Source organism: Rhinoderma darwinii, chromosome 11 (assembly GCF_050947455.1).
Source record: "Rhinoderma darwinii isolate aRhiDar2 chromosome 11, aRhiDar2.hap1, whole genome shotgun sequence".
NCBI classification, from domain to species: Eukaryota; Metazoa; Chordata; class Amphibia; order Anura; family Rhinodermatidae; genus Rhinoderma; species Rhinoderma darwinii.
In genome coordinates this window covers 63,194,069-63,221,260 of record NC_134697.1, presented here as the reverse complement: position 1 = coordinate 63,221,260, position 27,192 = coordinate 63,194,069, and the positions used below count along the sequence as shown (strand labels likewise).

General features: G+C 42.4%; 1 protein-coding gene and 1 long non-coding RNA gene across 2 annotated transcripts; one reads left to right on the top strand and one right to left on the bottom strand.

The window, feature by feature from the left end:
* Positions 1 to 361: 361 nt before the first annotated feature.
* PSAP (prosaposin) lies at positions 362 to 27,192 on the bottom strand. Its single transcript, XM_075841678.1, has 14 exons — positions 27,059 to 27,192; positions 23,095 to 23,228; positions 18,848 to 18,922; positions 16,316 to 16,441; positions 15,337 to 15,531; positions 13,421 to 13,561; positions 13,128 to 13,184; positions 9,936 to 10,091; positions 9,753 to 9,848; positions 6,504 to 6,684; positions 5,176 to 5,339; positions 3,338 to 3,418; positions 3,157 to 3,264; positions 362 to 1,082 (listed from the first exon to the last, which is right to left on the bottom strand). Exons 1-14 carry the CDS (start codon positions 27,096 to 27,098, stop codon positions 1,047 to 1,049), a joined length of 1,590 nt encoding a protein of 529 aa, XP_075697793.1. The 5' UTR covers positions 27,099 to 27,192; the 3' UTR covers positions 362 to 1,046.
* Positions 23,874 to 25,751, top strand: LOC142663913 (uncharacterized). The gene is made up of 3 exons (XR_012851163.1): positions 23,874 to 24,002; positions 24,414 to 24,616; positions 25,413 to 25,751. It is a non-coding gene; the product is annotated as an uncharacterized LOC142663913 (long non-coding RNA).

Genomic DNA, 27,192 nt, shown 5'->3' with positions numbered 1-27,192 from the left:
CCCCCTACCAATCGCTAGAACAAAACACTCGTGAGCGCTCAGCTGCTTCATTTCTGTTCAGCTGTTTCCGGAAAGCCGATGTATCGGAGTACAGGCTCAGACTTTCTATTGAGTCCGTACACCGATCCATTTAGTTCCGGAAAAAGCCGAACAGACACGAAGCGGCTGAGCGCTCACACGAACTCGTCTGCTGCTTTATTCTTGCGATTGGTGGGGGTCTCAGAAGATTGAATTGGTGGGGGTCCGAGCACTGACATGTCACTATGAAGTGTCAGACATCTGTCAAACTTAGCTACACTAACTTTGACAAACCCAATTAAAAAGCCTAAAACTGGAAATTTAAAACAAAAAAACAACAAGATTTGTAGATGGATAGTCTTTAATTATTATTTAGTGCAAGTCTTCCAATTTATACTGTCTTAATTGTATCTAAAGTATGACAATAGATAAAAGTTAAATCAATTGAAATTTTATATTTAGCATGTTAAAGAAGCAAAAAAAATTTAAGTTAGTTACAATATATGAATTACTCTTGAAACTGGTACTGTAACCGTGCTTCGTTCATAAGAATAAAAGAAGATTCCTAAACTATGGCATAAACATTCCATATTCAGACATTAAAAACCATCAAACAAGGCAAAGTTGTGAGATTGAGTTATTCGCAAAAATGGTGTCAGTTTTAGCCACCAACAAAGAAGCAATCATGCATTGAGATGAAAGGGTGTACAGTACAAAGAACAGATCCTTTAAATGCTGCTCTGATAGATAAACTTGTTAGGAGAGGCTTCACATTACCATTACATGATGCACATCAATTCATTTTACATATTTTCAAAAACCTAAAATTTATTAAAAGCCAAGCTTGTTAATTCCCATTCATCTCTAAAGAACAAATATGTACATCAAGTTACATTTTCTACCAACAAAAAAATCCCTGTACTTTAGATGGACTAGGTTAGAAAAAAAAAAAAAAGCAACAAAACCACCCAAAAAAAACGAAATAATTTGCTTGATCGAGTGAATCTTGTCGATTTAGGCTCAATGCTCTAGTTCCACACATGGCGCTTGCAGTGCTCAATAGCCTGGAAATAGAAGTTTGTTTCATTAAATAAAGATTGAAATGACACCTGAACAGTAAGTGAATGTTAACTTTTCTACCTGAGGATACAAAATGTAAAAAAAATAAAAAAATAAAAGTTATACAGAGCAGTGGTCCCCAACCTTTTTTGCACCGAGGACCAGTTTGATGCATGAAAATGTTTCCAAGGACTGGCTGGGGTTAGAGTCAGTTTACACATTGCGTAAATGTGGCGTATACCTGTATTATAGTACCTGTATTATGCGGTTGAAATGCTGCAGAATCACACAGTAGCAGCAAAGTGGATGAGATAAAACAAGTCTCATCCACACGCTGCATAAATACTGAGAGGAAAAAACGCTCAGACGTAGGCCTGCGATGCAGATTTTTATTCCGCAGCATGTCAATTGTATTTGTGTAAACGCTGCTTATTGGTTTTGGATTTTCCCCATTGAATTCAATGGGGAGGTAAAATCCACAACAAATAGCAGCAGGGTGTAGCTAAAGGCTCATGGGCCCTGGTGCAAGAATTCAGCTTGGGCCCCCCCCCCTACCCTGTGCCCAGACACCTTGCCCAACTATCCATGGATGCCTCCACGGAATGCTCCCCATAGCCTCACCCTCACAATATAATGCCCCCCATAGTATAATGCTCCAGATAGCTGCCGCCCTCACAATATAATGCTATATAATTGCTGCACCCCCTAGTATAAGGCCCCCCTTAGCTGCCCCATACAGTAAAGTGCTCCCACAACAACCCACCCTGCCATACCCAATATAATGCCCCCATTGTTTAAAAAAAAAACAAAAACAAAACCACCACCACATTACTTACCTATCCCCGTTCCCACAACAGGTGGAGGATCCCTCTCCTCTGGTCTGTGCTATGAGTGACTCGTCGCAGACAGGCGCAATGACATCCCAACATCGCACCTGCCTGTGAATGCTGGGGCAAGGAGCTGTCACTCTTGCTCCAGCATTCAAATCAACTGTATCTACATCCTAAGGATGCAGATGCAGTTGGAACCGGGACCAGCACCGGTAACATGGGATGAAACATCCCAGGAGGCCGGCCTGGATGATGTTAGAGGGACAGCCTCCTGGGATTATGTTTAATCCTATGTGACCACAGCTGCAGCGGTCTTCTGGGATGAAACGTCACCCCCGGAGTCCTGCTCAGTTTCTCAGCGGACATTTCAGGCGAAAAACTGCACCACAGTTTGGTGCTGTTCTTCGCCCGAAATTCCCTGAGGCCACTGGGGCGGTTACCAGATACCGTGGCTTGGGACCAAGTGTTCCGCAGCCTGCTATTGGTCCACGACCCAGTGTTTGGGGGGGGGGGGGGGGGGGAGGGAGTCACTGATCGAGGCAGACTACATGGTCTTTTTCTGCCATCAATTGTCTATTTCTTTATAAATCTATTTGCAACGTTATTATTTTGGGTTATGCACAAGTTCACCAGCTTTGTGATAAAGTGCCTTAAATATCACTAGTGTAAAGTGGATAGAAAAGAACATATGTACTAATGGAAGTGATAGATGTAATAAATATGACCGTAGGCACTAAATAGATCATTCTGTATGTGTGGTAAGCTTGAGATATAACTAAAACCCTGGGAAGAGTTAGGGTATGTTCACACGCAGTGACCAAAAAACACATCTGAAAATACGGAGCTGTTTTCAGGCAAAAACAGCTCCCGATTCAGAAGTCTTTGTAGCAACGTGTTTTTTGTGGCAGTTTTTGGAGCAGTTTTTCAATTGAGTCAATGAAAAAAAACTGCTCCAAAAACATCCCTAGTGACATGCACTTTTTTCGCGGGCGTTTTTATGCGCCGTATTTTGACAGCGACGCGTAAAATTACAGCTCGTGGGAACAGAACACCGTAAAACCCATTGAAAGCAATGGGCAGATGTTTGTAGGCTTATATGGGGCGTTTTGTCAGGCGTAAAACGCCCAAATTAAGTCTGAAAACACTGCGTGTGAACATACCCTTAGAGGACACCAGTATGTGAAAGCAAAGTGTTTAAAAGGTCTTCATTTTACAAACCTACTTGCAGTAATAATTTATACAAACTTACATTGCAGCTTCCTGCGGTTTCCATATCCTTGCACCAGTAACTTGGCCCCCACATACATTTTTCACTTCCCAAAAGTGGTTTATGAGCGTTAGAGCAGATATCCAACTTCTGTTTAAAAAAAATAATAATTGTAAGATGCAGATTTGCAAAAACTGGCAATCACATTATGTCTGACTCTTACCTCACAGACAAATTTTGGGTCCATTGCTTGCAGAATTAGTTCAATAAGTAAAGGCTCATAGGCCTGGACAATGGCAAAGCACTAAAAAATAAATAAATGTAGGTATAAAAACACATGCGGATTGGATCAGACTTTCGTCCCGGCCTCTACAGTTGATAATCACATCACCATTAGCTTCAGTTAATAAGGCTCAGGATTCTGGAACTTTCTTCCCAATCCCAGTTTTCGAAGAAGACAAAGCTCATTCATATGAGGGCTAAAGCCGGCCTTACACACAACATAGAAGTAGTTGTACAAGCTTGGTCGTCTTCCCTGATGCTCGAACAGGCAGAGTGCTTGTTAACCCTTTGTTTCCCCTTCGAGATGTGCATGGCCAGGAATGGTTGTTTTTCTAGTAAGCAATAAACTAGAAAAATAAACCACCATTCCTGGCCATGCACATCTCGAAGGGGAAACAAAGGGTACCAGTTTATTAAAATCCAACATACCCGATACACATTAGATCGGTGGTTTTGGTCAACATGAATCTTAGTCAGTCATTCACACTTCAGTACTTTGCATTCAAATTTAAGACAAACACAGGAATGGTTCCAAAACAAGTTAAGGGACAAGTCAGACCATCAGAACTTTTTTCTATGTTTGTCTTAGAAATATGGATGAAAATATTGCTGTGAATGAAGCATTTGTGAGGTTTCTAGGTTAAAAGCAAATTGGTCAAGTTTTTAATTTTACTTTCATTAATTAGATTTAAAGAGGCTCTGTCACCAGATTTTGCAGCCCCTATCTGCTATTGCAGCAGATAGGCGCTGCAATGTAGATTACAGTAACGTTTTTATTTTTAAAAAACGAGCATTTTTGGCCAAGTTATGACCATTTTCGTATTTATGCAAATGAGGCTTGCAAAAGTACAACTGGGCGTGTTGAAAAGTAAAAGTACAACTGGGCGTGTATTATGTGCGTACATCGGGGCGTGTTTACTACTATTACTAGCTGGGTGTTCTGATAAGTATCATCCACTTCTCTTCACAACGCCCAGCTTCTGGCAGTGCAGCACTGTGACGTCACTCACAGGTCCTGCATCGTGTCGGCACCAGAGGCTACACTTGATTCTGCAGCAGCATCAGCATTTGCAGGTAAGTAGCTACATGGACTTACCTGCAAACGCCGATGCTGCTGCAGAATCATCTGTAGCCTCTGGTGCCGACACGATGCAGGACCTGTGAGTGACGTCACAGTGCTGCACTGCCAGAAGCTGGGCGTTGTGAAGAGAAGTGGATGACACTTCTATACACAACGCCCAGCTAGTAATAGTAGTAAACACGCCCCGATGTACGCACATAATACACGCCCAGTTGGACTTTTACTTTTCAACACGCCCACTTGGACTTTTGCAAGCCTCATTTGCATAAATACGAAAATGGTCATAACTTGGCCAAAAATGCTCGTTTTTTAAAAATAAAAACGTTACTGTAATCTACATTGCAGCGCCTATCTGCTGCAATAGCAGATAGGGGCTGCAAAATCTGGTGACAGAGCCGCTTTAAGTATTGTTTATTTTTAGCAGTTGCAGCTATTTGTTTTATTTTTAAGACCTTCCCCGAGGGTGGCCATATGATCTAAAACCTCCCTGGGAATTTGATTTACGGCTGTTCTTCCTGTAAATTAGTGTCTGACGCTGTATGTAGGGACATGGAGATTGAAAGTGGGACTTTTACAATACATGAGGATAGCCAAACAAGGAGTGAAACCTAGCCCCACTTAAATTGGTTTCCTTCCCCAGTATCCACAGTAACATAGAAAGATTGGGAAGGCGTTAAAATGTATCGGTCAGTGATTACCTCGTCATACATGCTATCTGGCAGGAAATGGCACACCACTTGTAAGTCGTTCTTAATCTTTGCTTGAGTAGCATTCTTCTGTAGAATCTTGTCCATATAATTCACCAGCATTTTGCATACTTCACAGTAACCACCAGACTGAAGGCGTTCTGGACTGAGTTTAACTGTTAAATAAATATTTTTTGTAGATCAGCGCTGTACAGTTTTTAACTACTATATTGTATTTTTGTAATGTAATTTTTCCCAGGTACTACTAGGCAGTCTTCGATGAAATCTACATAAAGCTAAGAAGGATTGAAAAATTGTGCTTTCCACTTCGGTGCTTCACCCTTTCCAGTCGCTGGTCTGTAGATTTACGTCGGGAAAGGGTCATTAAATATGGCGCCTGCTCAGCAGCGGGGGCCACAGCCACCGGGTCTCTGCGGTGTTGCACAGCAGGGACCCAGCAGCAATGCATGCGATCGGAAAAGTCTGATAGCAAGCACTTAACCCCTCAGATGCCAGTGTCCAATGTGACCATGGGCATCAGAGGTTTTTACTGCCCCTTTTGCTTTGGGAGCAAGAGCCGGTGCACTCCTAGGGCAGTTGGGAGCTTTGTGAACACTCCCAGCCCTGCTATAACAATGCCATGATTTTGCCATAGACTGCAATATTGTGATATTGAAGTCAATGCCATAAGCGATCTAATGATGGCAGGCTCAAGCCCCCCAGGGGGGGGGGGGGGGGGGGCAAGAGAGGGTAACAAAAATTAGAATCACCCCCCTTTCCCTAGATCATATAAAAATAAGTCAAAATGGCCGAATTCGCAGTTGCCACTTCAAGGTACTAAAACTATACAAGTTTAATCTCCCCGGGATCGTACTGACCCGCAGAATAAAGATAGCGTAATTTTCACCATACACTGAACACCGTAAAAAGAAACCCATAAGAAATATGGTGGCACTGCTGTCCCCTACCCCCAATCTGATTTCTTGCTGAGCTACGCCGTTTCCGTAACTGCCATTCACTACTATAGGAGTTGTGGAAATTTTACATGGTCGGGAGTTACGGAAACAGCGCAACTTTCTGACCTGCTCTAAGGAAGAGGCTGGGAGTCAGCGTGAGCACAGAGTTTAGGAGGCCCCATTCTAGAGATCGGTGCGGGTCTCAGAGGTGGGACCGGCATCTTACATTTATCACATATCCTGTGGATATGTCAGATGGCCCTCGTGCAAAACCTCTCATTTTTAAATCAGTAGAAACTAGACTGGCATTCAGAAATTACCACATGCTGAGTGCAAATTACATAAAGATGCACATATCGGCTAAAGATGAAAGCAGTTCCTCACCAATCTTAGGTTGTCGGGCACTGCAACATCCAATGAATTTACACATTTCTTTTGGTGTGACCTCTTGCTCCAACAGCTGAATAATAGCTGCACTGTATTCATCAATAAAGTCTATGCATTGATTACGATATTTGGCAGGAATAACTATGCAGACCTTATCAAGAACTTCCTTTATGTGCACCTAGAAAGTAAAAAAAAAAAAAACGGTGGCAGAAAACATCACTTTATAAACAGCAGTTTAACAGATTGGTTTATGTTTCTATGGTTGCTATAAATCAAGAGTCAGAAAAAACCTACTGATCATATTGTAGAGTTTTCTGGGCATGCTCTGTGAAATGTATAGAAGGAGGAAGAGGGGAGATGTCCATCACTTAATGTCCATGACTTAAAACTTGATTACTTAATCCCTTGTCAAAGGGCTTATCCTGGGACCAAAAATTGCATTGCAATAATATATTTGTGTGAAACTAAGTAACTTACTAATATATGTTAATTAAGTTCTGTACTAAATGGTGCAGTTCAAACCTCATGAATTATTCTGGAAGTGCTGGAGCTTTTCGAATGATGACGCTCCTATACGGCCCCACATGACGGAGCTCTTTGCCATTTGTGAACATGACCACAAGGGGCGTTACATTGCCTATTGCTTGAGTCCTGAGCAGAGAATCAGCTAGCACTTTGCTCGGGACTCCAGCACTGCTCCAGACGTCCATATTTGGTCAATTCAGGGGTTTCCTATCACTGGAGTCCCCGAGCAGAGCACCAGCTGATGCTCTGCATGGCGATTCCACAACTTCTGCCCACGTCAGTGTCCATATGTGGACAATCACGTCGGCAGAGCATTGGCCGATTCTCTGCTCGGGGACTCCAATAGTGCTGCCGACATCATGGTCCATATATGGGCAGAAGTTGTGGAATCCCCAGGCAGATCAGCTGATTCTCTACTCAGGGACTCCAGCGATGGGAAACCCCTGAATTGACCGAATATGGATGTTGGGAGCAGTGATTAAGTCCAAAGCAAAGAGCTAGATGCTCTGCTCGCAACTCAAGCACTAGGTAATGAGACAGCCTTGTGGTTGTGTTCACGAACAGCACATGAAGCAAGCCCTCAGTCACGTGGGGCCATGTCAGAACAGCATCACTATTAGAAAAGCTCCAGGACTTACTGAATAATGCATGAGGTTTGAACTGCACCATTTAGTACAGAATTTTTAATTAACGTATATTAGTAAGTTACTTAGTTTCACATAAATATATTATTGAAATGCAATTTTTGGTCCCCGGATAACCCCTTTAATGGTCAAGGGAACACTACTGGCCCCAATAGATTTAGGGTGCAGTCTCTGGGAACCCAGGTTAACACTCGGTGCCTGTATCTAAGAATACAAAAATTACTTTAGTGCCATATAGTATGGTTATTTGTACACTAAGTTTGAACTATGTGGAGTGGCATCAACAGAAAGTACTGCAGAGAACCCAACAATCGAAGGCCAGCTCGTTACTGGTCTCGGTAATGTAGATCCTGGAAAGGGTATGGACTGGCAACAATTGGCTATGTTTGCTTTAACTTTAATTGAAATGAACTTCAAGAGTGACTGCATAGCCTGGGTGGGAAGGTCACTCCCAAACTTCATTCAGGGTCATTACATTAGGTGTGAGAGCACAGGGTGGCGGTGTGCAAGAAACAGGCTGAAAGTTTAAAAAAACAAAAACCTGTCTATTCCCTAGGCTGGACAAGCTCTAACTGAATACACTGATTTATACGAACCCTGCAGACACGAGAGATTAACCTGGTTTGTTTGGTTTCTCGCCAAAACACACACACGGCCTGAGATTGAGGTAACGAGAATCTTTTTATTTCCATTCTGTAATACTATGGTGATCAAATGTCAGAACAGGAAATTTATAATATTCATGTACCCTTCTCTATTGTGCAATAAAATAATTCTCTGAACAATTCTTAACCCTATGGTGTTATGGTGGTCAGTATGAATTCTGAAAGGGATTCAGTGTGCACCGATAAAAGTAGCAATAGCGTTCCATGTGGAAATACCGCATAGTAAAATTGCAGCCATTCATGGTAAAACCACGTGTACGTACCCTTAAGTTATATTTTGTAACAGTGTATCGTTAAGTGATAAACCAGCATTTATGCTGGAACATTTACAGGAAATCACAACCTTTAACGTGTTGTTTATAAAGCAAAATTGAGTGATTAGATTTCAGAGGGGGGGGGGGGTTCACTCCTTAAAGGAACAGTGCCGCCAAAATTTTTTTTTTTATATCAGTTTGATGTTAGTGTTTTAGAAAAAAAAAAAAAAACGTGTGTTTGTGTGTTACTTTTTTTTATTTTTTTACTTTTTCTTCCCTATGGGGGCTGCCATTTTTTTTTCCATTTCTGTATGTGTCGATTAACAACACATACAGACATGGAGTACGGCAGCCCCAGTCCCATAGGGAATGCGAACGGGGCCCGTTCCATCCACTATGGTGTACGCCGTCTGTGTGGGAACAGCGCATGCGCCGCTCCCACACAGTCCAAGTTGAACCGAGCGCCGTCCGGCGCCATTTTCCTGTAAACCGGAAGTCGCGGCCGGACAGTAAGATTACTACTTCCGGTCGCGGCTTCCGGACTCGTGCACTTGGAGCGGACGGACCGGCGGCGACAGGAGCAGGTAAGTGATTTCTATGTATGTTCGCGTTTGTGTGTTTACTACTGTATGTTAACCTTCTACACTGTGTGTTAGCTCAAAAAATGGCGACAGTGTAGGAGGTTAGACCGTTCAATCCCCTAGTTTCTCCCGGCACTAGCCAGGATAAAGGAGGGGGGATTCTGAGAGCTCACTAGAGCGAGGGATTTTTTCCCAATTTTGCAGCATAAAGCAATGTGGTTGCTTTACCACATGCAATGCTGCAATTTTGGGAATTGCTCCATCTAGTGACCAGTGCTGGGAAATATTATAAATTAGAATCCAATTTATAATATTTCCTGACTCGTGCAAAAAATAAAAAAAAATTAGACCAATGTTTAATCACCTACACACTAATTGTTTAACTAAAAAAAAAAATACATTTTTTGCTAACACCTTCCCTTTAATGCATGAACTGTACATGTGACTACCAAAGCAATGATCACATCACCGGAGAACCTCACAGCACCTACACATCACTACCACACTATAGTATATAAAAAGGTACAAGTTTGTAACAAATGTAATAAGGAATCCAAGATTGAAGGTTGAAGCATACCTGTGAAGAATTTTTTTCTAAAAGGCTTTCAAGTTTTGCGGCCACCATCTGACACAATTCACAGACTGGATTCAGAGTCACAGGGGTCTCTGTCATCTGGAGCAAACAGATTTAGAATTGGTAAATTAAGGGTCACGGTAGATGTGCTCAGAGTGGCTTAAAGTGCTGTAGAATAGAACTTACTTTGACAGCAGGCTTCAGTTTCATTGCAGGAACAAGAACTTTTGCAGGAACAAGAACTTTTGCAGGAACAAGAACTTTTGCAGGAGTGACGTCTAACATCGGTGTTGATTTTTCCTGGGCACACAGACCTGCTGAACTACAGATTTGCTGTGCTGGCTGAAAAAGAGGGCATGAATAAAACATAGTTACACAAGGGGCTTTCCTGCAGGGGATTAAAGGGGCTGTGTATATTTACAGCTCAGCCCCATTCACTTCAATGGAGCAGAGGTGCAATAACAGACAACCTGTGGCATGGTTTCTGCAGATTTTGCTTGCATTTAAGCTAAAACGAGAGTTGGATCCAGGAGAGAAGACCTTTAAGGCCTCTGTTTAGCTTCTGTTCGTGGTTTTAGCGTGAATACTGGCAAAATCCACACTGTGTGAACAAGGTCTTCGGGTGTGGAAAGTCTGTAGCTTTTAGAGTAGCCACAAAGCGATTGAGATTATCTGCACCCTGCTGCTAAAATTCTAAATTGTGCATAAGATTCAGCTACTATGCGATGCTGAACAGATGCGGAGCTCCCTCAGGTAACCTGCTTTTGCAGATTTCCATAACTCATTTACCTGTGAAGTTATTACATTCTACTCCATACTTTGATGCAGAGAATCTGCAGCATATACAACTCGTGGGAACATACCCTAAAAGTTATTCTATAAAAAGCTTTGCTGCAAATAGTTCAAAGTATTGAGGGAAAGAAAAAAAAAAAAAAAAAAAAAAAGCTCTGATTGCGTCCTTAAAAGCGATTAATAATGGTGAATGACAGTAGTAATATTTCTCCATATAGTGGTCGATTTGTGTCTATGAGTAGTCAATCTAATCAGTGGCGAACAAATAATGGTTCTCATAGTAGTTTGGCTCTAGAAGAGAATTGCTTTATATTAATAAGCCTTAAGCAGAATAAAAAAAAAAATTAAATACAAACCATTACAAACAAAGAAATTTTGTAGCCACAGACCAGCATGTTAATTAGGAAAGTCATTAGGACTAGTAAAAGAGTCTAGTCCTCTAATGGTCCTGAAAGCTAGGGGACCCTGTTCGATGTGGAGAAAGGTTTGATTAAATGGGTTGTCTCGGAATGGGGTGGTTTTTCATACTGATGACCTATCCTCCATATAGAATGAAAAACCACCCTATGCCCAGACAACCTCTTTAACTCAACAAAACAAAAAGGAGAACTGCCTCTCATTTCAGGCTGGATTGCAAATGCACGCTCCGATTTCAGAGTGGAAAACGTCCAGCAGCACATGGATGAGACTTTAAATCTCATACACTTGTCTTCAGCTTTCCACAGCAGATTCTCCATCCACAAAAGGTGTGTGTGGATAAGTGTGTGTGTGTGTGTGTGTGTGTGTGTGTGTGTGTGTGTGTGTGTGTGTGTGTGTGTGTGTGTGTGTGTGTGTGTGTGTTGCAGCCGCCTTCTATTACATTGTATGGACTGGACTTTTGAGAAACACTGTTAAAAAAAAAAAAAAGGAACACAGATGTCAGCTTGTGCACAGAAGAGGCTAGGTTCTAATCTGTAGAATTATGGGTCTTACAGAAAGGTTAGTGACGTTAAACATGGTACTTTTATAGGACGCCACTTCAGCCACAAATCAGTTTGGGAAAATTCTAACTTTCCCTGGTAAACTGCTTTTACGCAGGCCGACGCTATACTATTAGGGGGATGAATGGTCATTAATACAATAGTTTGGTCCCCATCATTGTCGGCAGCACTCGTTTATACGGGAAGACGTGCTGCCGACAACGAAGGTTTTATAGCTTGCCTAAATGATGGGTTAGGCCAACAAACAAGCATGTCCTCGCCTGTCAGCTGATCACTGCCATGTTTGCAAGAACCAACAAAGAGAACGCGAGTGCTGTTAGAAACCGTCCTGATTATTGGCCCATGTAAATGCGCTTTTAGCAAATCCACTCTTCCAACGTTTATTTGCAGTTCTCAAGAGTATGGTTTGCCTAATATTTTACTGAATTTTGGACAGAGGGAAGCAGACAATGCACATTTCCAAGAAAGACTGAATGGTAACTGGGGAGGAATGGGGAACTTCGCTTACCACTCAGGGCAGGGCCACAGAGTATTGCGGCACAAAAAATAAATAACTTATGCTACAGCTAGAGTGGTCTGTTGATAAAGGATTGACACGAGGCATTATTTTAAGTCACACGTGTTACATTCAGAAGTGAACGCCCTGTGGATTTTACCCTTTGCCATGCAAAGGGTGAAACTCCCAGCGACCACGTAACAAAATCCAGATTAGGAAGGATTTGGGGTGAAAATTATACAGTGTGTGAATCCACCTCAATAGGTCAAATATATAATAACCTAAAATGTATTTACACACTTTATAGTTAGTGTTTGACTGTTAGTAAAAATTCACACAAGCAGCTTCAGTTTCGGGGCCCTTTGTTAAATGTGCAGTTTGTAATATGCACAGTAAAACCATCAAGCATGTCACATACCTGATCCTGATCAGTTATAGAAACAAAGGACCAGCACCAAAGAGAAAGGAAATATCAGATACAAGGCTGTTTAAGTTAGATCACAAATACAAAAATGACAATACAATGAATTAAAGCGTGCTAAATACAAAACTGATATAAATATACATCCAATTAGACATAAAAGGCCCCCCCCCCCCCCCCATCAGAGACATTTGACATATCCACAGGATATGTCATAAATGTCACATATATGCAGGTCCCACACATCTCTAGAAGGGGGCCCCCTAAGCCCTGTTCTACTGGTCTGTGTTGTAGACAAGGTGTGATTCACGACCATGAATTACGGAAACAGCGTAGCTCGCTGAGCTACGCTGTTTCCGTAACTCATGGTCATAAATCACACTTTGTCTACAACACAGACCAGTAGAACAGGGCTTAGGGGGCCCCCTTCTAGAGATAGGTGAGGGACCCGCATCTGACATCATGTGAATATGACATGTCTGATCGGGAAAACCCCTTTAAGAAAACTGGTGTATTACAGATGAGTGACAGTTACAATATGCTTGCTTAATATGTGAAACAGAACAGCTTTCCTCAAGATTAGTTTTTATTGGTCATGCACTCATGTTGCATACCGGTACATACAGCAGGGGGGGGGGGGGACGGGACGGGACGGAGTTGACTATTGCAGTAACAATTAGTTGCCTTACCACTTGGATCATCATTTGTAGAACGATGTCAGCATACTGATTAATGTAAGACTTACACTGGAAAAAGGAAAAAAATGCATTTATTAATTCGATACCTTAGAGCTAATATTTCTAGAAGTTACTTGGATGAAAATCTAACAAGGCATTTGATATTACATAGGAATAAAGACATTTTGAATACGGTTACAAAATTGCCTGAGGACACTTTAGAATATGACAGTGAAAACACATAATTAAGAATGTTGCCAATATTTTACTCCTAGAGCAGATTGAAGTATGAGGATGGCACTTACCGCTTCACTCAGGCCACCGCCAAGGAGATCACATTGTTTCAGAGCATTTTCTATCAGTATTTTGGAGAAAGAAGAGTTGGTTTTCAGGGTTTCTTGGACATCATTAAAAAGCTGTAGACAGTCTTTACAGACATCAACGTTCTGGAAGAGAATAAAAAATGAAATATGTTTTGAGTAGTTACAGGTCACCATAAAGTTTATCACGTGGTATAAACTTATTCTGCGGGTCGTAATAAATACGACACAGAATTCATATCTATAGTGGCGTTTTGTTTTTTTAATATTGTACTACTTGTACACATAAAAATGAAAAAAAAACAACAAAACTATTTTAGGTTCGAACATTTTCTGCTGCTGTAGCGTGGAGGGTTTTTGCGGGACTGATTGTAGCCGTTATTAGTACCATTCTTTTTACTGTTCACAACTGAAAGCATTTGTCTTTTATGAAGTATTAAGGCAGCAGGTTTCATTTAAATAGGTCTAATTCCTTTTTCTACAGAGGTTCACACGCTCACAGCCTCAGCATCCAGAAGTGGGAGTTTCAGACCACTACATAGAAGAGAACCCTGTAATGCAACTTGAAGCGAAGGTTGTTTGGCAGGACTGTCTTTCGTCCTTACAGGACATCTCCGGTCCCTTAGATATATAAAGTAGCCAGCATACCTCCCGTCCAAGAACAGTTTTTGCCGAGGTGCCCCAGGGTGAAAGGGGTGTAAACTTAAGCTGCTCTGTCACCGACCAATCAGCATGTCCGAGCAGCTGCAGTAGCATGATCATGTGATAATTACAACACCTCTCAATCTTTCCATCATCAGCAATGGAGACGGCAGACAGATCAGTCTTGACACTGATCGGCGTGGGGAAGGAGCAGCAGGAACCGCGCAGCCGCCGATGGCGGAGAGGATTGAAAACAAACATCTTTATTTTTTTTTGATCAGTAGGCCAAACATTTCTCAGACTCTGTATAGGCGCTCCTAGAAAATGAGCTCTGACATAAAGTTACACAGCATTCCTGGGTAGTGAGCGTTATGCCATTACAAGTGATTTGCCCTTTTATGCTAAAATGCCCTTAAAATACACCCCAAGTTCTAAAAACTTCTGTAAACCTGGTCTAAAATTTTTTAGATTTGTATGCAGACAACCGATCAGGTCGCTTTGCTATTAACCCCTTAAAATGCCATGTATGTGGCAGCTGTTGCGGGGACATACAGAGCAGGCGCACGGGCTGAGCGCGCTCCATACTTAACGCATTACGGCTATGTAATACAGATGACACCTAACTACAAAGGGCGGAATAAAAGATCAATTGGATTCTGCCTGTTTGACTTCCTAGTAGTTGTCAATCCAGACCGCGTGATCGAAAGCGTTAGAATTAGGGGGGGGGGTGGCCCCCTCAGACAGGCTATCACCGCCTCATGACGCAATCATGGGCTGCCGATGGTAGTCATGGCAGCCTAATAAAGGCCCACAGGTCGGACATCTTCGTACTCCTATGAGGCCCTGTCTCCCAGGGCTTCATAGGAGACTAAGAAACAGGATACTGCAATACATTAGTAATGTCGATGTCTTGCAAACGATTGCTAGTTCAAGTCCCCTAGGGGGACCAATTAAAAGAAAATCTAAAATGTAAGTAAAAACAGCCAAATTGCTGTTTTATGGTCACCTTAACCCCCCCCCCCCCCAAAAAAAAAGTGATCAAAAGTCACATGCCACAAAATGGTACCAATAAAAACCAATTAAGCCCTCACATCACTCAACAGAAAAAAAATAAAAATGTTAATTATGGCGACAACTTTAGGAAAAGTTTATAAAAGTGGTAACAAATTTGGTATCTCAGTAATCATATTAATAAAGTTATGGCTTTTGGAGACTGGGGAGAACAAGACAAAACCCCAGCATTGATAACAGTAGTTTACCTTGGGTCCCTCATCAGTTTTGTCCTGGGGGAAGAGGAGAAGAGGAAGGTTCGCCATAAATGGGTAAACCACTTTGGCTGCATCAATTTCTGGAATCTCATTGGAGAGGAGCTGGTGGGGTTCTTTTAGGTTCGCCAAGTGTTGCTGCAGAGAACTGCAAAGGTGAAGTGCACTGCAGACCACTGAAGGATTACCCTGAAAAAAAAAGAAAATAGTGACTTCTCTACATCATTCATTATCTGAAATCTACATTTCTAGCATCCTTTCTTCAATGTGACGATTAGCAAATTAATACAAAATCATACGGGGAATACAAAATCTGCTTTTTGACCCCTTAATGACTGGGCCTGGGCATAAAGCTAAAAATCACTCAGTGGTTTAAAATTGTTTTTTTTTTTAAATAAAAAGCATTACTGTCACCTACATTACAGCCCCGATCTTATATAGGAGATAGGCCACTTATAATGTGGTGACAGACTCTTTAAGGGAAAGCTTTATTTATAACTATTTTTTACTTGTAATGTATTAGCATACTCCTGTATGCCAATACATCATACAGTGTCACTTTGACACAGGCTGCTGTTAGGGTAGCACATAGTGTGCCCTAACTGCAGGCAAACGGAACAGACAGTCCTGGGGCCCTTTGTAGGTCCCCAGGGCTGACTGCAGAGGGATTCCCCGATGCTTGATCATGTCACCAGGTTTCCGATAACGAGATCAAAGCACTCATCAGCACTCAGCCTCTTCTACAACAACGCCAAAAGATGTTGCTGTAGATGAAGGATATGCACCGCCTGCTGTCAAAAGACAGTGGGCGGTCCTTAAGAACTACATTCTTATAGCCTGGAGTAATGTACAGGATTCACTTATGTGATCCATTAGGGAGAAGAAAAAAAAAAAAAAAAAAAAAGTAAGACCGGTATAATAAAAAAAAACAAACCGCATGCCTCATTAGGAAAATTAAAGGTATATAAGTTACCAGTTCCTCCTCAATGATGTTCAGTACGAGGGAGAAGTATTCACCAACTATTTGTTTGCATTGAGAAGACAGTGAAGGGTCCGGAATCAGTTCACAAGCCTTATTCAAGTACGACAGAATGTCAGTCTGAAATTACAAGAGGTTGAGGCTTTGAATACAAACTAATAACCAAAGATAGTAATGTAGTAGATGAGCCTTGTGCGGCCAGTCATTATGCGCAATATACACGGATGTTAGTAAAAATGTACGCAAAGCTGCCAGACAAAGGTACATTTTCATTTATCTTTATCATTTTTCAGCAGCCAAAGGGTGCATCTACATGGTATGTTTTTTTGGGTACATGGTAAAAAACACATCAAAACTGCATGCACTTTCACTGCAGTTTGCAATGCGATTTCATGTCAAAGTTGTAGCCCCTGTAAAAAAACAAAACCAAACAGACATGAAAGCCACGTCATTTTTCAAAACTGCGTTCGCTTTTTACTGCATAGATAGGGTACGTGCACAAGGCTTATTTTCGTCAGTTTTTTGGGGCATAAACGACCGAAAAAAAAAAAAAAAAAAACGGAAGCAGAATGCTGCCAAACACCTTCTCATTGATTTCAATGGTAAATATGGCATTCTGTTCCGACGGGTCATATTTTCACGGGGCATTTTTCAAAAGACATCTCGTAAAAAGTGCATGTCACTTAACGTTTTGGGAGCAGTTTTATTTACTATAGGAAAACAGGCGTAAAAAAAATAAATAAAGTCTGAAAAACAGCTGTTTTTCCTTAAAGCCAGCTCTGTATTTTCCTTTCGTTTTGCCAAGCGTGTGCACATACCCTTAGAAACATCTCAAAATAGCCACAAATCTGAAAATGAACGATAAAAGTAAACATCCGTTAAATTTGCCCATACTGCCAGTGTGCAGAACTTCAACAATGCGGTTTGTTTCAGGAAAATGCACAGACTAAAGGAGTTCATTTTCTTCTGATATCTTCCATTTTCAGCTGGCAGAGGCTGAGTAACAATTATTTGATTTTTCATTTCACTCCCTGCATTCCAAGAACCATAACTTTTTTATTTTTCCATCAATAGAGTGGTGTGAGGGCTTATGTTTTGCGGGAGGAGTTGTAGTTTTCTTTGGTTCCATTTATAGTTCCATATAATTTACTGGGAAGCTAAAAAAAAAATATTTGCGGGCTGAAGTTCGAAAAAACCTCAATTGTTTTTTGGGTTTTGTTTTTATGGCTTAGGCGGGATTCACACGACCGGGTCGGGTCCGAGCCCGAGTGCCGGCCGGTAAAATCGGCCATTCTGCCCGGCCGGTTTGCATAAAGTTATGCATCCGTGCCGGGCCGGGCAGATCCGGACAGTGACATCAGCGGCAACTCCTGAAGGGGAATCCCCATGTGTTCGGGGATTCCGCTTCAGGAGTTTCCCCTGATGTCACTGCCCAGATATGGACAGAGACATCAAGCGCTCTGTCCAGGAGCGGAATCCCCGAACACACGGGGATTCCGCTCCTTCAAGGAGCTAAAGTGCGGCTAGCACATAGAGCGGGGAGATACCTCCCCGCTCTGCTATAGTGGCGTCGCTACAGTAGTAGCAGCCGCAGCTGCTGCTGCTACTAGCGGCGCCATCAAAGGTGTCGCCGGGCCAGGGCGCTTTTAAAACAAGCAGGAGAAGGGAGCCAGCGCAGCGCTCCCTTCCACCTGCTGTACACCCCGGCCCTGCCACACCGTGTACAGCGATGCCATTCGTCAGAATGGCATCAACTCCTCCTCCTCACATGCACTCTGCGCTGTGAGGAGGAGGAGATAGAGCGCAAGAGCCGGAAAACCCGGCCGTCACTCGGGACACATCCAGGTGATGGCCGGGTATTACCCGGCCCCATAGACTTCTATGGGAGCCGGGCGGCCGGGTACCCGGGCGAAAATAGAGCATGTCCTATTTTTTGACGGGCGGTTTTCCCGGCAGTCAAAAAATCGGTCGTGTGAATAGCCCCATTAGGGGTCTATTATTCCTAATGCAGCCGGGTGCCGGCCGATTTATGAACGGCCGGCACCCGGCCGGGAAACCCTGCCGTGTGAATGAGGCCTTATCTTTATTCTGTGGCTCAATACGATTTTGGTGATACCAAAATTATATTGTTTATTTTTTTTTTTTAGAGATTACTACTTTTATTAATAATCTTTGTTTTTAAAAAAAAACAAAAAAAAACCGAGTCGCCACATTCTGAGAGCTCTAACTTTTCACCAATTGAGCGGTGACACCCGTAGCATATGGAGTGCACTCCAAACATCACCCCCCACACCGATGTAATAGCACATCCGGGTGCATGAAGGGGTTGATGTTCTTTGTCTCCTACTGCAGACAGGGGCCTCCTGCTGTAGCCAGTTGTCTTACAATGCACATGTTTGGGAGCATGGAGGGGGCTAATTTCCCAAGACAGAATAATTTCTTATTTCTCAGGTTTATATGCAATATAAAACTAAATCGGATCAACGGGAGGTGTGTGTGTGTGTGTCATTTTTTTCTAGCACAAACCTGTGTGGTATTGTCTTTCAAGAAGTTTTCCACAATAGTCATCACCTCTTTACATAGATCACATGGAACAGTTTTCTGGAAGACGGAAAAAAAAAAAAAAAAAAAGTGTTAAACATTTTTTTACCACCACATTATATTTTAGTACCATTTTGGGGTACAACTTGATTAGTTTTACTTTTTTGGAAGTCTGAATAACAAAGATCCAACAAAAGTCCTGGGTTTAGTTTGTTTTTTGAGGGGGAAAAAATAATTTTTTTTTAAATAAATAGTACTAAAATACCTACAAGCAGCCCATCAGGCCACACCTTAGACAGGGCTTAAAGAGGCTCTCCCTTTAAGCTACTACTATTAGTTCTAATACCTTTTCTTTTGGTCACATTGCAGAAAACCAATGCTTGGTGACACTTAGAGGCTCTGTCACCAGATTTTGCAACCCCTATCTCCTATTGCAGCAGATCGGCGCTGCAATGGAGATCAGAGTAACTTTTTTTTTTTTTTTTTTTTTTAAACAAGCATTTTTGGCCAAGTTATGACCATTTTTATATTTATGTAAATGAGGCTTTCTAAAGTACAACTGGGCGTGTTTACTTCTTTTACTAGCTGGGCGTTGTGAATAGAAGTATCATCCACTTCTCTTCAGAACACCCAGCTTCTGGCAGTGCAGACACAGCGTGTTCGAGAGATCACGCTGTGACGTCGCTCACTTCCTGCCCCAGGTCCTGCATCGTGTCGGCCACATCGGCACCAGAGGCTACAGTTGATTCTGCAGCAGCATCAGCGTTTGCAGGTAAGTAGCTACATCAACTCACCTGCAAACGCCGATGCTGCTGCAGAATCAACTGTAGCCTCTGGTGCCGATGTGTCCTCGCTCGTCTGACACGATGCAGGACCTGGGGCAGGAAGTGAGCGACGACACAGCGTGATCTCTCGAGAACACGCTGTGTCTGCACTGCCAGAAGCTGGGCGTTCTGAAGAGAAGTGGATGATACTTCTCGTCAGAACGCCCAGCTAGTAAAAGAAGTAAACACGCCCAGATGTACTTTAGAAAGCCTCATTTACATAAATATAAAAATGGTCATAACTTGGCCAAAAATGCTCGTTTTTAAAAAAAACAAAAAACGTTACTGTAATCTACATTGCAGCGCCAATCTGCTGCAATAGGAGATAGGGGTTGCAAAATCTGGTGACAGAGCCTCTTTAAAGAGACTGTCACCACATTATAAGTGCCCTATCCTACATAAGGAGATGGGCGCTATAATTTAGGTGACTAATGCTTTTTTTATTTAGAAAAACGATCTATTTTTACCACGTTAGGAGCGATTTTATATTTATGCCAATTACTTTCCTTATGCCCAACTGGGTGTGTTTTTACTTTAGACCAAGTGGGCATTGTACAGAGTATATGACGCTGACCATTTAGCGTCATGCACTTCTCCCCATTCATTTAGTCAGCACATAGTGAACAATGCAGTATCACACTGACACATTAACGTTACTGAAGTGTTTAGACAGTGAATAGACATTCCTTCCAGACAGGACGTGATGCCTAGTCACAATCCCGACACTTCACGAACGTTTGTGTGGGACTTACAGCAGAGCAAGCATAATCTCGCCGAACCTGTCATTTACAGCGTGATCTCACGAGATTACGCTTTGCTGTGCTATAAGTACCACAGAAACGTTACCGAAGTGTCAGAATTGTGAATAGACATCCTGTCCTGGCTGGAAGGAATGTCTATTCACTGTCAAGACACTTCATTAACGTTAATGTGTCAGTATAAGGGTATGTGCACACGACAACGCCAAATAAGTCTGAAATTACGGAGCTGTTTTCAGGAGAAACCAGCTCCTGAATTTCAGACGGTTTTTACAAGTGCATGCGTTTTTCACAGCGTCTTTTACGGACGTAATTGGAGCTGGTTTTCATTGGAGTCAATGAAAAACGGCTCCTATTATGCCCCAAGAAGTGTCTCTCACTTCTGCTGTGGGCGTAATTTTACGTGCAGTCTTTTGACAGCGACGCGTAAAATGACAGCTCGTCTGCACAGATCGTAAGACCCATTGCAAGCAATGGGCAGATGTTTGCCGACGTATTGGAAATGTCTTTTCAGGCGTAAAACACCTGAATTATGTCTGAAAATAGGTTGTGTGCACATACCGATCTAGCAGGATCCCTATGCGCTGACTAAATGAATGGAGAGAAGTGTATGACACTGATTGGTCAGCGTCATACACCCCTCTGTACAACGCCCACTTGGTCAAAAGTAAAAACACGCCCATTAAGAAAGTAATTCACATAAATCTAAAATCGCTCATATCGTGGTGAAAACAGATCGTTTTTCTAAATACAAAGCATTACTGTCACCTACATTATAGCGCCCATCTCCTTATGTAGGAGATAGGGCACTTATAATGTCGCGACAGTCTCTTTAAAGGCTGACATACATGGCAGACCTGATGTAAACTACTTGGGTGTGGGGCAACAATTGTAGTGAAGTCTACATATAGTGACTTAGTCAGTGACATTTTGTGTGTGAAGGAGGCATTTGGCTTAAACTGCATGTATGAACCTAGCCCAACATGAGTAAATACAAGAGAATTAGCGTTCTTATACTTTTTTTTTTTTACAGCCACATGTATATAAAATTGCATGTTTAAATCCAGTTCTGATCTTCAACCCCTTAAGGACCAACCCTATTTTGGCATTACAGTTGCCATAAAGAGCACACACGATATTCCGGAAGGATGTGTGTTCAGTATTGAAGCCCCAAGGGAAGTTGTTTAAAATAGCTACAACTTTTCAAATGTACATACATAGTGTATCAGATTAAACAGTGTTTCTCTCTAGCCATGGCAGGACTACAAATGGCAGTTAAAGAAGATCTGTTACTAGTTTGTAAATACCCTAACTCCTAACTAATCTAATAGGCGCTATGATGCTGATAACTAGTGTCATTTTTTTCAAACACGTATGCAAAGTTATGAGCATTTTTCTAAATATGCTAATTTGGCTATATTTGCCAAATGGGAAGTTACTTTTAACCCTGGGCAGTGTAATGTTTTAGCCAATCAGATATGGCTATGTGAAGTGATCCCCCTTCCCTCCAGCCTCAGTCTCCCACACTGTGTGAAGCAGCTTCGTGCTGATAGGACGGCGTCAGAGGATGTGAGGGGGCTGCACCTCAGGACAATCGCTGATGTTGACACCCACTTGTCTAGTATAGCTGCATTTGCATATTTAGGAAAAAGCTCAACTTAAAATAAACTTTTTGGGACACATTTTTCACTATCAGTGTGACAGCGCCTATTAGATTAGCTAGGAGATAGGACATTACTAAACTAGTGACAGATCCTCTTTATAAGGGGTGGTCAATGAACAAAAACAAACCTCCAGTACCTGTTTCCCACCCAGGGGCAGACAAACGAGGGCTCCTGTGCAAGAATAGCATACGGGCCCCTTGCTCTACAACATCATAGATCACCCCCTTAATCCACAAGTAAATGTGAGCCATAAAAATCCCTAGCTCAGGCATTAACATGTAATCGAATACAGAAGGCTGCTTTAAGGTGACTTTGGGCCCCTTACCTACTGGGCCACCAAGCAGCTGGACAGGTTGCACAAATGCTATGTCTGCCCCTGCCCCCACCCACGCACGCAGTGAGGAGCGTCAGCACACATGCTAGACCATCCCCCTCACTACAGTCGAGCAGTGAGGAGGAACGTAGGTTCGGGAACCCAGTTCTCGCAATCAGTTAAGGTCCGATTTAATAAGACATTTACGACCCATCCTGTGTATAGGTAACTATCAATTCTGGGAATAACCCTTTAGGGTATGTTCACACGTAGACGCCCCGAAAAATGGCTGAAGATACTGGGGCTGAACACCTCCAAACATCTGACCATTGATTTCAATGGGAAAACCGGCATTTCGTTCCCACGGGGCGGTTTTTTTACTCACCATTTGTAAAAATGGCGTGTAAAAAAAAAAATAAAAAAAAAAATAGTGCATGTCACTTCTTGACCCATTTTGGGAGCATTTTTTTTCTGTTGTGTCAATAGAAAAATAGCTCCAAAAACAGCCGTAAATTGTACCAAAAATTGCTTGAGGCTTTAAAAACGGCTGTAAATCAGAGGCAGTTTTCACTTGAACGGCTCTGCATTTTACAGCCGTTTTTAGTTTGTCGTGTGAACATACCCTTAGAATAAAACTTTCCCTACAATGAATACACGATTTCTCAAGACATACCACCACAGGTTTATTCCAAACAGTCTGCTGGCAGTGCTTAACTGCGCCACACTGAGCGGCAGCACGGAGATCCACACACCACACTCCTGGACCATTGGCACATTGCTCTGTACCAAATAATGGGGTTGCAGCAACTGTAAAAAAAACAAAAAAAAAAACACATGATTTAAATAAAAAAAAAAAAAAAAAGGTGGTTATCCAAATGCTCCAAATTTTTGCAGGACGACGGATAGAATAATAATCTAACAGGTACTCACCTTTTCAAAACGGTCTCCGCTCTGACACACCCGTACGCCGCTGCTCCTGTACCAGAAGCTCCAGCCGCAGTCACGTGCCGCTTCACCGCTGAACCGCAACCAGAGCTTCCAGGACCAAAGCGGAAGCAAACAGGGGTGTCAGCGCTGCACTATGTGGTGGTAGTTTAAAAAAAATAAATAATAATAAATTGCCTAGATGGAAGAGGGAGTAGATAACAGATAATAGTAAAAGCCTGGGAGAAGTGATCATGTGTGGAACTACAAGGTCCAGAGCTACTATAAACAGCTGTAGCTAGTATGCAATACAGCCTTTAGCAGACGGTGTTGGGGGGAAAGCATTCCTATGAGGAGTTTGTGGACTGTTAATTGTAACGGTTTAAGTGGTAAAACTATTCTAGATTTTAGACATTAAATCTATTCATTCCCAAAGTTTAAATAGTTAAATGATCAGTATCTTTCAGAAAACCAGAGAGCTGACATTGCATGGAAGTCGTGATGTCACAATCCCATGACCAGCAAAAGCAGAACAGGAAAGCACCAGGCGACACCTTATTCAGGAAGCCAACAGAAATGAACTTTCCTGGGTGTATAAGAAAATATAGACCGTTATTAAGCAGAATCAGGCAGTCGCGTTTAGACCTTCCATCCGAGGTATAACTGACGGGAGGCTAAAACGTCTCCCACTGTACGGAATGTTAGGGGCTTTACAATTGGTCAATTGTGTTTTGTACACAATCCAATACTAGGATAACACAGCCTGCATGTTATAACGAGATTAAAAAAAAGTACTAGTGCCCTCTTCTAAGCGTTCTTCTAGACAAGTAAACATGGATAGACAAACACTAGTAATTCCACAGCAAGTTAGACCAAAGAGCGCTGTAAAATAATAAGATTTAAAAAAAAAAAAAAAAAGAGCATTAAGGACAACGGACTTCTAACGCTGCCAAGAAAAGAACTTCTGGGTTCAGGTGTTTTATATTGCAGCCATGTAAAAAAGGAATCTCAAACTTGTAAAAATTTTATTAAAATATCTTTGAAAATAATTCACTATTTCTCTTTCAGAAATTCTCATGGAAGGACAAAAAAAAAAAAAAAAAAAAAAAAAAAAGGCAGAGCAGGTCCTATCGCTGCCCGTGTTTGCAGCCCGGTATCGCCCAATAGTCCACTGGGACATAAACCACGGACATACAGAACAGACGAGGAGAACACTGAAACTGACCACAAAAACCTAAGGCTACATTCAGACAAGTGTCAGATTTGCACGTGTAAAAAAACGTTGCATTTATCCTAGATTACTTGTCAGTGTGCGTTGTGTAGTAGGTGTGCTTGGCGCGTGGCATGCGTTTTTCCCGTCCGTGCAAGCACTTCATGTTTATTTTTTTACATTTATTTCTCTGCTTTTTAATGTATTTGATGTGTGAAACACAAACAGAACACGGACGAGTATCACGCTGGTCTGAATGAGCCCTTAGAGAAAGGCCTCGTCTCCAAGTCCGAGAAATCATAAACTGGGGAAATTGTCCGATTTACAATTTGGATTCAATCAGTTACATAATTCCCATTATAAATTCTACCATTAGGCTTCATTCACATCTGCATCGTGGTTCCGTTCATGGGTTCCGTCAGGCCTTTCTGTCAGGCGAACCTATAAATTGAAACCATAGCTGTCCGCTTGGATTACCATTGATTTCAATGGTAATGCTTCCGTTGCAAATAGACCTTTCCGTCAGGGGAAGCCATGAACGGAACCGAGATGCAGATGTGAACGAAGCCTTAATTGTATAATTAAGTAACGGCTTATCGATAATGGCCATTTACCATCTAAAGATACTTTGCTGGACATAATCCACCGCTATCAGTTCTCATTTGTTGACAGGCAGAGGTCACTTACGATGAGGAATTTATTGACTCATAGCTGCGCAGTGATAAACAGATCATATGAGTGCACAGCACAGACTACACATTATTCACTAAATCAGACACCAGGGCTCCATTATTTATCACAACACCAGTAACCAGACAGAAAACAGTGGCAACTAACCAGATAAATATTTATTACAGAGAAGTAAAACAAGGTGGCAGTCACAGGACCGATCCCACAACAATTCAACTACATAAATCCAATAGAAGACCCTCCATAATCAGAGAAGCAGAACAAAAGATCCAAGGAGGGATGGCACTGCCCAATCGTTCAGATACGCGAGTCCTCCATGATGGCTGTATCACCAAACAAGCAAGGTCGCTAGTAGCATTATTGCTGAGCAGCATTTCCTGATCGTGCCGATCATAAAGATCAATTTTACAGTGGAGCAATCAACGAAGATCTTACTACACACTGGCCAATTTACTTTAAGATTGAATGGAAACTTAAATTATAATAGTTGGAACACAGACCTAAAGACAAACGTACCAAATTCCAGAAAGAAGAAAAAAAACAAAAAAAAAAAAAAAACAGACAACTGGTTTTTTTTTTGCTACACGAAACTCTAAATCGGCATAGTCTTGATTAGATTTTTTTTTTTTAGATAAATAAGGGCCTGTTCACATGAGTGTTGGCTTTCCGTTCCGGGGTTCCGTCAGAGGTTTCCATCGGGTGAACCCCGCAATGGAAAGTGAAACCACAGCTTGTTTCAGTCACCAATGATAGCGATTGTTTCCATCACCATTGATAACGGTTTCCATTCGTCACCATTCCGGAAACCATTAGCAATGTTTCCGTCACTATTGATATCAATGGTGACTGAAACGGAAACTGCGGTTTCAGTTTGACTGTCCATTGCGGCGTTCACCCGACGGAAACCTCAGACGGAAGCCCGGAACGGAAAGCCAACGCTGATGTGAACAGGCCCTAAGGCTTCGTTCACATCTACTTTCGGGTCCCATTCTGACGTTCCGTCTGAGCTCTCCATCAAAACGGGATCCTGAACAGACACAAAACTGACAGGTTTCCGTTTCTATCACCATTGATGTCAATGGTGACGGATCCGGTGCCCATGGCTTCCGTTTGTCTCTGTTGTGCACCGGACCCATGGTTTTGCCGGAAGCAATAGAGTAGTCGACGAGACAACGGAAACCATGGGCACCGGATCCATCTCTATTGATTTCAATGGTAATAGAAACCTCTGGTTTCCATCTGTTCAGGGTCCCATCCTGACGGAAAGCTCAGACAGAAAGGGACCCCCAACACAGATGTGAACGAGGCCTTAGAAAGGATTTCCTACTAACAGGTCCTATGAAGGGGCCATTGCAGCCAAGTCCCCCACACCACAGACTTTGTGCCCGTGGTCACGTCTCTCATTCAGTGGGCAGGTGCTGGTAAAGCTCCTCTCCATGAAAATCAAAGCTGTATAAGAAGCCGGCTATGCTCGCACCAGGACTGGACATCGGTGGCAGCTTCATAGATAGAGGCTTCCCAGCAGACCCATAAACAGGTATAGCCATGAGGAAACAGGAAGTGCATGCACGCAAAAACAAAGCCACCATTACTGGCCATACATTACTGTGCGTCACAAGAGCGACATCAACGCATAAACCCACATACAAGGCGCCGGGCACAACACGCAGCGATAACGCAGCTCCTTCATTCCTACGAAATACTAGATAAACGGGGACTACAATTTACTATTTTTGTTTTGATTCACTATGCAGCCATTACACCGTAAAGTAAAGCGATCTGCCTTACATTATACATTAGATGATAAACTTACCGGCAACCAGAAGACACGACACCGCAACAAGCAGCTTCATCTTACTCTCTTCCCGTTGAAAGTCACCTGACCGACCAGAACAACTGCGGAGCCCTGATAATAGGCGTGACCACGCCCAGCTAACCCTCCGATCA

Coding starts and splice junctions, on each gene's coding strand:
- PSAP (XM_075841678.1), bottom strand. CDS start 27,098: ATGAAGCTGCTTGTTGCGGTGTCGTGTCTTCTGGTTGCCG. Junction 16,442..18,847: donor TGAAAGACAATACCACACAG/GTTTGTGCTAGA, acceptor TTGTAATTTCAG/ACTGACATTCTGTCGTACTT. Junction 13,562..15,336: donor AAACTGATGAGGGACCCAAG/GTAAACTACTGT, acceptor ATTCTCTTCCAG/AACGTTGATGTCTGTAAAGA.